At 37.4% G+C, this 13414-nt stretch overlaps 1 protein-coding gene across 1 annotated transcript; it reads right to left on the reverse strand.

The window, feature by feature from the left end:
- Nucleotides 1–1829: 1829 nt before the first annotated feature.
- LOC122080003 (protein FAR1-RELATED SEQUENCE 5-like) lies at nucleotides 1830–9565 on the reverse strand. Its single transcript, XM_042646841.1, has 3 exons — nucleotides 9350–9565; nucleotides 2338–4691; nucleotides 1830–2249 (listed from the first exon to the last, which is right to left on the reverse strand). The coding sequence occupies exons 2-3, from the start codon at nucleotides 4681–4683 to the stop codon at nucleotides 2064–2066; spliced, it is 2532 nt and encodes an 843-aa protein (XP_042502775.1). The 5' UTR covers nucleotides 4684–4691; nucleotides 9350–9565; the 3' UTR covers nucleotides 1830–2063.
- Nucleotides 9566–13414: the final 3849 nt, after the last annotated feature.

Here is a 13414-nt window from a genome sequence, read left to right on the forward strand (position 1 = left end):
TCTGCAAATCAGGGAAATATGTAAATATTACCTTTTATCCAGAGCTGTAAATGGTGCTTCATAAATGGAGTGATAAATCTTCAAGATGCTGACACTGTGCTCTTCCACCAGACCCATACAACATTTCCTTATTCCTCATCATCTGGGCAGCCACCTGTCAATTGTAATTGACCTATTCTATTACTAGACAGATCCACCAATTAACTTCTCGCCACTTTTAAGTAGGTTGTGACACCTACAAAAAAGAATCAAGACTATTTCTATCATGCAATAAGATTTGATGTGAGTTTAAAAAATGCGACTGGAACTTATATGATTTCAATTCTTTCAAATGCAATAAAGTGCTAGGATCTAAGTAATACAATAATGGAAATGAAGAGGTACCAAAACTAACATGGTGCATCCTATAAACCCATGTGCCAATTATTAGAGCGTATACATAACCTTTACAGTCGATTTGCTTCAAATGTAGCAATATAGGTCAACATATGTAAAATACTACAAAGACAATTGCTTGGGTGACCACCACTTGAACTTGATAGGATTAGTGACATACTGCATTTAATATTATGGAAACACTCAGGTTGTCTCTGGTTATCTAGTGCTCATCTTCATGGCATTGTTAAGTACAACCCCAACAATTGGAAACATAAAACAACAACAACAGCAACAACAATTGAAACATGGTACGAAAAATTGGAGGCAGGGGATAATGAGAAAAAATATATTCCAATCCTCAGAAGGTAGTTAAGCATTCACAAAGGTTTGGGGGACACATACAGTGGTAATTCAAGCACTCGAAGGTAGTTTCATAACATCTGCAAAAACAAAGAGTCAGAATTCCCAACATCCGTTAATTGGCAGAAAGTATAGTATTAAAAACCCATTATTCCAATGGACAAAGCCTTTAGATCAGATTTCAGTTATTGATGATGTAAGCTGAAGGGAGCAATGCTTAGCAAATGTCTGCCTCATGCATGTCGCTGCAATGTGGTATATTAAGAATCTCTTTATTCAGGGTCCTTCCACATGAGCTCTGGAGCTCAATCTTGTTGTAGGATGGAGGAATTATACAAGGTAAATCTTACAGAAGTTTCCTTGAGCAAGCCACAAAAGCCTACGATAAGCAAGGATAGAAATTGATGCTGCTATGACATGGTGTCCTTTGTTATCAAGAACCGGAATCTCTTAACGAACAGTTCTGCGCCAGCTACATCTCATTCAGCCTAATCAAAGCCTCGAATTAAGAATATTTTTTAGTCTATCACAGACTCCATAACTGCATAAAGTTCTTAATCAAAAGAAAAAGAGAAAGTTCATGAAATAGAGATGATTAACTTAAAACATAGGTCCTTATGACAGTAGCATTACCTATCTCGAAGATTCCAAGATTAAGCAGATAAGAATGATGTCACACAAGCATTCCCCTAACAAGATGGGTACAGGAAGAGTACGTGGAGAAGTATCTCAACAATGAATATATATCTGGAAGATATCACGGTGAACAATCTTAAAATACGTATGTAAAAGATACGCCTATACAAGGCTTAGTGAGTCATTGTCACACAAATCAACTAGAAAATTAGCTAAAAGTGCTACAATACATATCAGAGATTAACCCACAGGAACAATAACTATTAATCCTAAAGATATCATCGAGAACTCAATACAAAATAATTCAATAAAAGATACTAGTTCCAGAAAGAAGTTTGCTCCGTATCCTTTCACAAGGGAAAAAGGAAAGAAAAGCAGAACATAAAAATACATGAAAGGAAAGGTAAAGCTATGGAAAAAGAGAGAGAGGGGGGGGGGGGGAGTCTTGGCTATAATTTAAGGGCAAACAAGATGAACATTTTGATTTCTGGAAAGCAGAACTTACACCAGTACAACTCATAACGAAAAGAACTACTGTACAAGGATTTCCATACAAGGTAGTGAAGAGTGAGGACAACCTAAAGTAAAATGAGAAAGTAACATAATGTGTTTGGAAATAATACAAGGTTTTAAATAAAGGAGAGGGCACACTTTGTACACTACAAAGTGTTATCAGGAGTTTTCTCATACTATAAAATCTGGGACCGATCAACTGGTCTGGGCAACATTGCAAAAGGATGGGGCAGAACAACAGGTCCTGGCAACATTGCGAAAGGAGGCGGTAGAACAACAGGTCCCTGCAACATTGTCGCAGGATGTGGTTGATTCACGGGTCCTTGCAACAGTGTGGCAGGATGGGACTGATCAACAGCTCCCTGTAACGCAAAGATAAATCTTTAATTATTGTTGTATACTATAAAATAAGGGAAACATCACGCATCCACAGAAATCCACAAACCTTACCTTCGAACATGTATGCATATGATGTTTGGTTTCTCCACATGTGCGACATATTCTTTTCTTCTTCGGTGACTGTTCAGAGCCTGCTTTCTCTCTTGAAGACACAAGACGACCTCTCGCTTTGGTCTGTGACATATCAGGCACATCGCTCTCCTTCTGTTCACTGATATTTTCCCCTCGAAAACTACTTCCACAGCCCAGATCTTCCGGAAGTATGGCACTTCTAGGCATATTGATATTAGAAAGTTTTTCCATGCCTACTTGTAGAATTTTAAAAGCAACATTAGTTCGTTCCGCGCAAGTGGAACCAAACTCTACAAATTTAGTAGCTGTTTCTTTCAAAATCTCCCTGGAACATCCTCCCACTTCATCAATACAAGACTCAACAAATCTAGCACTCATTGTCCACCGCTTTAAAATATATCGTGGCGGGATCTCAAATACATTTACCATTTGGAATACCTTAAGCACATGCCTGCAAAGCATCCCCTCAAACTCGAACATCTGACAACTGCAGCTTATGCGAGTATCAACTGTATTAAATGTAACGATATGCATGTTTTCATCCTTCTCATTGTACTTTCCCACTACATACTTGCTGACAGGCCCCTCCTCATCTGTTTTATTTGCAATGCAACAAGAACTTTCGAGGAATTCATGTCGAAACACTGAAAACATACTCCTAGTGAAAACTCTTGCAGCTTGTTCTTCAATTGGGTTTTTGGAAGTTAAAACTGTTTTTGTATGCATTGTTACAAGATCTGCATCTGATTCCTTTTCACGTAGTTGCTTTAGGGCCTGATCATACCGAGTTATAAATGCACTTAGAGGAGTTCCTTCATGCATGAACTCATCAAAATAAGAATTTATACCCTCACCTCTCTTTACTGTAGTCATTCCAGCAAAGAATGCATCTTGCAGGTACAGTGGCACCCAAAGGTGGCGCTGATCATACATTAAATTTAACCAACTATTTTCTTTCAAACAATACTTCACAATAAGTGCCTCCCACCCTGACTCAAATTCTTCTGGCTTCCGACTTGTATGAATGCACTTTCTATATTCAGTTTCAAATTCCTTGTGCATTTTAAAAACATATCCAAGATTTTCTAACTCATTTTTTGCCACATGCCACATGCAAAATCGGAGCCTTACGCCTGGAAAAACCTTCTCTATGGCCATTTTCATTGATTTGTCTTGATATGTTATCATTGAAGTAGGCTGCCGATCTGACATTGCTTTGAGCCAGGTTTCAAATAGCCAAACATAAGATTCCACAGTTTCATCTGCCAGCAACCCACATCCGAACACTGTAGACTGCCTGTGGTGATTTACACCAGTGAAACAAGCAAGTGGAAACCTGTATTTGTCCGACTGATATGAGGTATCAAATACCACCACATCCCCAAACTGCTTGTAAGCCTCTCTTGCCTGGCTATCCACCCAAAACAAGCTCCTTATGCTCTGATTTGTACCAAAATCTGATGCATAGAAAAATCCAGAATCCATTGACTGCATTCTGCTGAAATACTCCAGCATACAATCCCAATCAACCCCAATGTTATTTTTCCGTTCTTTCTTCACCTGATTCTTGCAATCTTGGTTGCTTAGTCCTCTATTATCTGCACTTCCTGCATCCTTAAACTGGTCTTTAATTTCAGATGGTCCAACTTCACGTCTAACAGGGATTGACCTTACAGTGGTCATCATTTTTCGATGCGACCGAAGTTTGTAAGCTTCAACAGGATTAACAAGTTCATGATTGTGATCATGATGAACTTTGTAAACAATCCATTCACCAGATTTTCTTTTAATGCTCATAGCTGCCCGACAATCTACCCTCGTTTCTCTTCGAGACCGAACCGCCTTACCTTTGTAACGTTTATCTTTTGTCCAACGAAAACCTTCATGTGCACACACATACTTCCGGGAAAGAACACTCTTGTCAACCTTTGAGCGTTCTACACGACTCTTTCGGATACTAAAGCCCTTCTCCATAGCATATGTGTTGTAGAATTCATATGCTTCATCTTCAGACCTAAATTGCAAACCAACGTATGGTTCTGATCCAAGCCTTTCAAGGGACACATGATCATTTTCCTTTCCATTACTTTCATTTGTTTCAAAATCTTCCTTTATTGGTTCCTGTACATCCATAGTCAATTGTGTCCCTTGAATACTTTCATCAAACACCATTACATCAGCTTCTGATATACCTTGACCAAGAGTGATATTATTTTCCATTTCATCTACTTTTGGAGATGCTTGGATGTCCACAGTAAGATCAGGCTCTTGAATGACGACATCAGCTTCTAATATATCTTGATCAAGATTGATATCGTATTCCATTTCAAGACCTTCACAAAATTGCCAAAATGAAATGCATTATTAAATGAGCAAGAGATGGACAACAAATCTTAAAAATTGAACCATTTACATGTCATTGAAAACAGAAATGTATGCACTATCAATTGAAATAAATCATATGCAAGTCATGCTATATCCTTTCGATATTATCTGATCTTGAAAAACAACCTAATCAAAAAACACACAATCCAGATAATATTGATGTTTGGCTTTAGTTTCACAAGGTCGCACAACCAGGCTTACAGGTGCAAGCTCAAGAAAAGATCCATTAATGTTGTTTACAAGGTCCATTTAGTTGTTATGATGGCTTCACATTGGCTGTAAATCAAGCAGATGTAAACCCAGTACAACTGCTAAAAATGGCAATTCAAAGTCTACTCTATAGGGTTCAATCTTAAATAATTTTTTTAGTCAATAGAGAAAAAAATTGGTGAGTTGGTGTGCAACATTGTAACTTTATTAGTTCATAGATTGGTGAATCTTCATTCTTGGTTCAAGAACCGTAACAGCTGAGCCTTTCTCAGTTATCTGTAATCTCTTTTTCTCAGGAAAAAGAAGAAAGGTGCCAAAATACTCTCCTATACATGAGTGCCATTATGCTCCAACCAATCAGAATTCCACAACCAAAATTAGAATTGAAAATAATTCTACCCCAAACATAAACTAAAAACTCAAAAAGGACTTGAATCAAGTGGAAAAAATCCACAGGGGGAGAGGACTGGAAATCTTGCAATGGATCATTTTGCCTTGCCTCATGTAAATTTTTCACCAAGTGCTTGAGTCTTTTCAGTATTGAGAATCTCAAACTTAGAGGATGGCTAACCCAATAAAATTCAGAGAGATGCCAGCTCAAAATATATGGGCACTTAACCGCAAGGAAGTTAAGTATTAAATAAATGAAAAGAATAGGGGGTGCCAACAACCTACGCACCGTTTGACAACGTTCCGTTTCTGCCATTTCTACGTTTTCTTGTTCCCAGAAATGGAGAAACAACTTAAAAAGTGTTTGATAAACTTGTTCCGTTTCACTCGTTTCTAGAAACATAAATCAAAATTTATGCCTATTTACAGTTCTAGAAACGAGTCGTTTCTAGAAACGAATTTGAGAGAGGGCATCTGATGATACTATTGGGTTTTTTAGTGGAATTATGTCTGCAAAAAACGTTTCGAAAAACAAGTTTATCAAACACCAAAAAATTGGTTTTTGTTTCCAGAAACATGGAAAGCCGTTTCTGCTGTTTCTAGACACAGAAACACCAGAAACGTTATCAAACGGTGCCCTAGTTTATTCCTATTCATCTTCTTTCTTCCCAGTTCTTGAAGGTTACAATCCTATTGCCACAGCATGGCTGCCAATGTGCATGCGTGTGTGTGTGTGTGTGTGTGTGTGTGTGTGTGTGTGTGTGTGTGTGGAGAGAGAGAGAGAGAGAGAGACTCAAATGTGAAAAGAACAGGGATGTGGGAAAATAGAGTAGATGAAGGATTCCAAAATTGTGTAAAACCTTGGACTGGACTAACCATTTGATGTTGGAACTATTTGAATAGAGTTGAAAACTTTTAGGGGGGCATAACATCAATCATTTCAATACAATAAATGGAATATACAAGTAAAGACTGAAACATAAAGTAAGATTGAGGGCTTCTTACACTAACAGTGTGCGACAATTGTTTGTACCATGTGGAAGTGTCCGTTGGGGCCCAAAATTTGTGGACTTTTTGTCCGCATCATTACTAGACATAGGTTAATTGTTTGACCAATTTGACTTTCCCATGTCTTATAAATGCTTTAAAATTGTTTAAAAGACGTGAAATGTATTTGAAGATTGTTGAGAAACATAAGGTAATAGTCTTATACATGATGGATCATATGGTGAGATGCGCCACTAAATTTGACATGTGTCTTATTGACGTAGATAAGTGAGTTAATGGGCTTATTTTATTGCAAATAAGCTTGGGTTATTATATTGAGAGTGCGACTTATGGTTCTGAAATCTGAGATCGATTGGGAGAGTTAGGGTTTTGGCGATCAACCCCGCTTTAAAAGCACCACACCGGAAATCCCAAGTCCGAAGTCCAAGCTCCGAACTCAACTGGGAAATTATTTGGAATAGTACGAAGAGCAAAGATTCTTTTGCCCAAGACGGACTAAGTTGGTTTCCAACGATGAAGCGATTTTTTCAGCCAATACAGAAGGAAGGATCATGTAAGAAGCCTTCTCTTTCTCCTTCTCCAGGAACAACAGAAGATCAACAAGATGGGAAGATTAGCGACAAAGCGGAGGATAAGAAAGAACCAGTGAAATTCTTAACCTGGAATGCAAATAATTTGCTTCTTCGTGTTAAAAATAACTGGCCTGAGTTCACTAAATTCGTCCAAAGCTTTGATCCCGACGTCATTGCTATACAGGTGACTTCACCTACCATCTCTTCCCTCCCGTTGGTTTAGATTAAAGCAGCGACATTGCTGACATTCTGGGTTCTTGCGTGTTTGTGATTTCTGTTCCATGTTTTCTCCTCCGACAACCCATTTTAAGTGGACTTCTAATGGTTTCCATACTACCATTTTTGTGAATTTTGAGTTATGTTATTGCAGGTCAGTGGAATTGGGTTTTCTTGTTTTCTGTAAATTGGGTTGTCTTGGTTGCTTGTGTTGGAGTAGCTATTGTACACATTTTTTTTACAAGGAGTGGTCTGAAGGTGTTATAATTTATTTGGTGGGTTGGGATTTTTGGAATCGGTGGTCTTACCTTCACAATATCAGCGCCTCTCTCCCTAAATCAGCTCAGGTGATCAAAGTCAGAGAAGACAGGGGGAAAACCGAACACCGCACACCGTTGGGCTGATTCTCCCTCCAACAGCTCCAAGGATTTAAACAAAGGGGAAGGGGGTAAAAAATACATTTACATCTGCTTCTAACAGTGTTAACACCATATGGAATGATTGTAATTACAAACTTCGCAGGGGGTCTGAGTATAATAGATGAAACATCCAGGCGAGGGGAGTGTAATTCACTTTTCTTTTAAATACTTGCATAAACTCAATGTTTATGACAAATTTGATGAATGATGAATTGAGTTAATGTTTGAGAGCCTTACGGCTATATGTGATTCTCCCCCCTCTTTCTTTATTTCTGATACCAATTGAAACACAACTCCCTTCACCCCTACAGTAGCCACGCGACTCCCTTTCTCTTTGACGTGACTCCCTTTCTCTCCCACTATGGATCTAGACCTTTTATTGGATATCCGTCAACAAATGCAAGATATCTGTCAACAAATGCAACTAATGCAAGAGAAGCTCGATGAGACTCAACAACATTGCATGGACTTCAAAAGCATAGAACACTCTACCTTCAACTATGTGATCTCAGCCGTTGAACAATAGATAGATGAACTAGAAGATGAATCACCAATGGTAGAAGATGAGATGACACCGTTGGAAGTTGAAGATCAACTTGTGGAAAAATTTAAATTGGTTAAACTCTTCAGTGAACCAATCGATTTTATTTTTCCAAGTCACTACTTCACCATGAACTTCGCGTCGTGGATTTCACAGCATTCGATCATGGTTTTGATGGTGACTTCATACAGGAAAAGATGGATATTAATTGATTGATGCTGATTCTCCCGTTCTACAATACTCATCTTCTCAACATCGATGTAGTAGATAAGTCAATTAATGAGCTTATTTTATTGCAAATAAGCCTTAAGTTGGGTTATGTATGTATTAGGCCTTTGTTCCCATGAGTTTTTTTTGTAATATGCCACTTTAATGGGTCTAAAATATGGGTAGAAAGTAGGAAAACGGGATTTAATTTATCCCTTCTTATTCATTCATTATGTCCCTAAATCTGGTTTATATTGGATTTAGTAAAGATGTTGCCTGAGATTGGATCACTTGTGATTCGATTTTCCATCACTTGTCCTAGGAACTCTACACCAAATTTGACATATAACCACTAACCACGTGTTATTTTACAGGTAAAACATGAATTATTCAACTGAAGAAAAGCCCTCCTTACCTTAAGCAAAGAGGCAACATGCTGAAATTGAAAGACAAACTTGTAACAACACAGAGTCCAAGCACTAACAGCTGAAATGGTAAGAGGCAGGTCTTCCTATCAGCCTCTATGTCTGTGTCTATCTCTTGAGATAGAAAGAAGGTTCTGTGAATTCATCAGAGCGTTCTGACTACATGGTGGAAGAAGGATTATTTTCTTATGTGTTGAAAAGGATAAGCTTCAAAGCAGGTTTATAAATTGTTGAATAAAAGGCTGCTAATTACAAGTACCTGAAAACGGGAGTCCAGTGAATTTCCCCTCCATTTACAGAAGAAATTCAAAGAGAAGAGAAGTAGAAATTTCTGTCTCAAAGAATTAAAAAATCCATCCATTACCACTCTGTCAGTTAAAAGAAGCCCTAAATTCTTACAATCTGGCCCGTAATTTTTTCCTTTCCTTGTTCCAATTGCGTTTGATCATTACGTTTTCATCTTGATCCCATTTCAGTTCCCATGAATTCCAACAAATTCAGTGAAACAACATGATAAAAAGATACCCAATTAAAAAAAAAAAATTGTTAAGATTGAATCTCCCTATGAGCTAAGCTAATATACACTGAAGTACAGTAGAATTAAATAATTTCACTGACCTCTTCCTTGATTTTTAGCTTGGAGATGCTTAAGCTTTTTGTTTCATTACAGAGTCCCGTTTCAATAATTGTCCCAGATCGTTAATCTCCGAATTCCTCCCCGGCTCCTGTGCTGTAAGGGTTGAGCTCGAGGCTTCGAAGGACGACGGTGGGTAAGGGGCGAGGGAAGAGACGGGAACGAGGAGTGTGAGATGAGAAGCTTCGTGAAGCAGCATAACAGGCATTTTAGGGAGAGATGTTTAAGTGAGTATCAAAAAGCACGTGTTTATGAGTAAACGGTATGTGAACTGTCGGATTGGAATCAATGAATCCCTGGTGAGCTTTCATGCCTACACGTGTGTGGATGTTATTGAGGGAAAACGGTCAAGATGGAGATAGTACGTGCGCCCCTGTGTAATTGCGTTTAGTAAACTCCTTTCCCTGTCTTTTTTTTGTTGGAGAAAGATATTTTGCATTTTGTGAATCGGGTTCCTCCACGGTTAGGGGGTTGAAAACGTCTGTAATTTCGATCTTGTACAATTCTGTATAATACCACCTTCAGGCAGTGACACGTGTATTGATACTAATACAATGGTTCAGATCTGGTACAACTAATAAAACATTAAATCAGTGAAGAGGAATTTAAATCAAATCTGGACCATTGCATTGGTATCAATACACATGTCACCCCTGAAGTGTATTTGTATGAAGTTATTGTAAGATGTCATAGTCTGAGAGAGGATTTTTGTTTCATCTTGGCTCAAAGATGTGCCACACTAGAACATCTTATGCTACTCACCTCTTAAAAAAAAAAAAAAAAGAATTTAATAAATCCTTTTAGGTGATTCCAATGACCATAGATCGAACTTATCCAATATTTATTAGTTGTATCAAAATTTTTTTTTTTCATCAATATCAATAATGCGGTTAGAAAATTGGAAGTTGACCACGTGGTTAGCTACAAGCTCAACCAAAGTCGGGCTAAGGATGCAAAGGGCGTAGTGTCATTTTCGAAAGAAAGGGAGAGAGAGTGATTCAGACTGAACACCCCCAATAGTGTTTCCATAGGTCTATCCTCTCCCTACACCCTCAGGAAAGAAAAAAAAAATCACTTTATTTTTTCTTGGAATGTCTCCGTCTATATTTAAAGTACTTATCAAGCACTATTTGCTAGTTTTCAAAAAGGAAAAGCACAATTTGCTCTCATTCTTTGTCCATCAATTGTCTTAACTATTTTCCTCATTCTTTAGAACAAATCGAAAATTTTAAGAACCCTCAAGATAATTAATTTGTTAATTTTTTAGTACAATTGATTATCCATTCGGATGGAATAATTACTTTCAGAATAATTTGAATTCAAATTCGAATGTCCTCCAACCAGATATGGATACCCCTAAAGAATAGGTCTACTATCGGTATCGACTTGATTGTATTTGTTGAATTATATTCGTATAAGTTGATATTGAAGGTCAATCAGGTATCGATGTTGAAATAGGGGTAAAATATATATTAAAAAAAAAAACTATTTTTTATGCACAATAAGGGCAAAATTGATCGATGCTTTCTTAGATGGTTGTGTATAATTTTCTTGAACTTGCTATGATCAACTAAAAATTCATAAAACATGAATGGTTAGGATCATACTATCTATTCAAGTTTTTTTGCTACCACTATCTACTTTTGAACATAGGTTGCTCGTCAGACAGCACTCAAGGGCTCAAAATTGCAGTTTATAATTATGCAAACAGTCAAGATGGGTGAGAATAAGAACACACTCACTTTTACACGAGTTGAGATCCCATGCACATGCATCCAAATGAATGGATACTTTTAAGTGCCCATATGTGGTCGTTCACCTGAATGTATGAAAATGCAAAGGATCTAAACTCCACTTTCACCTACTAAAAACGAGGAAGGTGTGAACACAATATGATGATCTTCTTGTCTATGGCTTAATGTGATGACCTGGGTGACAACGTGTAGGGCCTCTATTAATCCAGCTTAGAATTTGCCTTGGAAATTTTCATGTGCAGCTTCATGATTATTTAATAATGGGAATCAAGAAATTACGACCTTTAAGTTGGCATTAAGCTTCCTAACTACCTCAAACAAAGGGACTCCCAAATCCCAATAGCTTTCGCATTGACCCCCTCCCTCGTCCCTCCTCCCTCCTCCCTCCTCCGCGTTTGCAGACAAAGAGAGGCTTTAAAAGGGCTTCAACATCTCCCCTTGCTAAGTCCACACAAGCTCCTCTTGCTGCACTCTTTAATTAAGCGATCTCCAACCATGTTTGGCTCTCTCATGGTCTTCTGTCTCTGCAATTTGATCATCGTCATTCTCGTCTTAAATGGTTCAAAGCCCAATTCACTAGGCACTCAAGAAATAAGTTTCATTTGTGCCCATGAAGATTCAAAGTGAATTGAGAAAGAAGAGAAAGGAGGAGATGAAGCATCATCATCTGCAAATGTTCCTCTAGTAGAACATTATGAGAAATCACCTGCATGGCGACAAAATTGTAAGCCATGTTGGTGTGGAAGAAAGTGATGACAACGAAGATGAATGCGAAGAAGATGATAATGATCTGAGGAGGAGAATGGAGGAATTCATTGACAGGATACACAGAGGATGGAAGGCAGAGAATGACATTGCACCCAAGTAAATGTCCCATATTGTGATTATTTTCATTGGCTTCATCATCTCTCCAAGAAAATTTTGAAAAAACTGTGATGAGATTGACCAAGGAAGGAAATTTTGATCATTTTGCCACTGGTGGTGGTGGCTCTAGAGCCGGGAGAGGAGAACTACTTCTACAGTTTGGACTATCTTGTTATTTTTTATTTAAACAAGAATGTGCAGCTGAATATTATTTGGTATATATCTATTGGGTTAATGGTTAAATAATTATTGGAGTTAATTAATTAAATTCTTAGTTTGCGATTGGCCTAACAGAATTTCCATTTCCTTAAATGTACATTTTTGTTAAATCAATAGAGGGTTATTAGTATAATAACACTATTTCTGGTTGAGTCATAGTAATTTTTATAAAAAAAAAAAAAATCATAGTAATTGAAAAACCAAATTCAGCCTCTGGGTTGAAAGGAAAGTTTAACTTGCAGCTAGCTAGGGTTGCTATTTTGGCCAACCCTTGAAGTTTCTGGGCTTCTATTTGGTTTACCAAGGCCACAATTTCATGCAGACTCCATTTAGTTGCAAGGGAAATTGAATGGAAGGAAACTGAAAATTTCAAACCTAAAAAATAATTTTAATCATTCATTTTCCTATATGATTATATATTTAAAATAATGGGGAGAGAAAATGCTACATGGTCGTGTGACTCTTTTTCCAGTGCAAAGGCCAATGAGAGTGTTCACCAAAGTATCCAATATGGGGACGGGATGATCATTCACCACTCCCGTGTTTAGGGGCAGAGCAAATGATTGGGTAGTGCTTAATTATGGTTTTTTCTTGATGCGATTTTTATTTTACGTGTCAAATGCAAGTGATAGTGATTAAAAAATTTCCTTTCTAACCTTTGAAATTTTCACTTCCCCTCTGATTAATTCTCTTGCAATCGAAAGAAAATGCAATATGGGACTCTTCATCACATAGTAGGCTGATTCCATTGTGACCTTTTTTTTTTTTTTTTTCTCGGCATAGAATAGTTTTGTACTTTTGTGTCCTTGTTAGTTAAACATTTCGTCTTAGGCTTGGTCTTATTTGGGTCCTGAAAGAGCTCTATATTGGACCGCCTTAGAAAGTTTTTTTTTCCCATATTTTCTAAATTCTTAATTTATTTAAGTAGAGCCCTTAACTCATTGCACTAATTAACCTAACTTAACCCAACCTAATGCTTTTAGTGATGATAGACATCCCCATTCCATATTAAGGAATCAATGAATGTAAAATTATTATTATAATCATTTTATGATATTAATATAAACTTAGTAGGACTTCAATATCAAAGATTTTAACTTATACATATCAAAGACAACCATAAAAGTTCGAACAAATGAGATCACTTGTCCAAGGATTCAAAACACGGAATCAGGATCCGGATAAACCCCAGCTGATTGAATTGTATTTGTA

This window comes from Macadamia integrifolia, chromosome 5, assembly GCF_013358625.1.
Source record: "Macadamia integrifolia cultivar HAES 741 chromosome 5, SCU_Mint_v3, whole genome shotgun sequence".
NCBI lineage: Eukaryota > Viridiplantae > Streptophyta > Magnoliopsida > Proteales > Proteaceae > Macadamia > Macadamia integrifolia.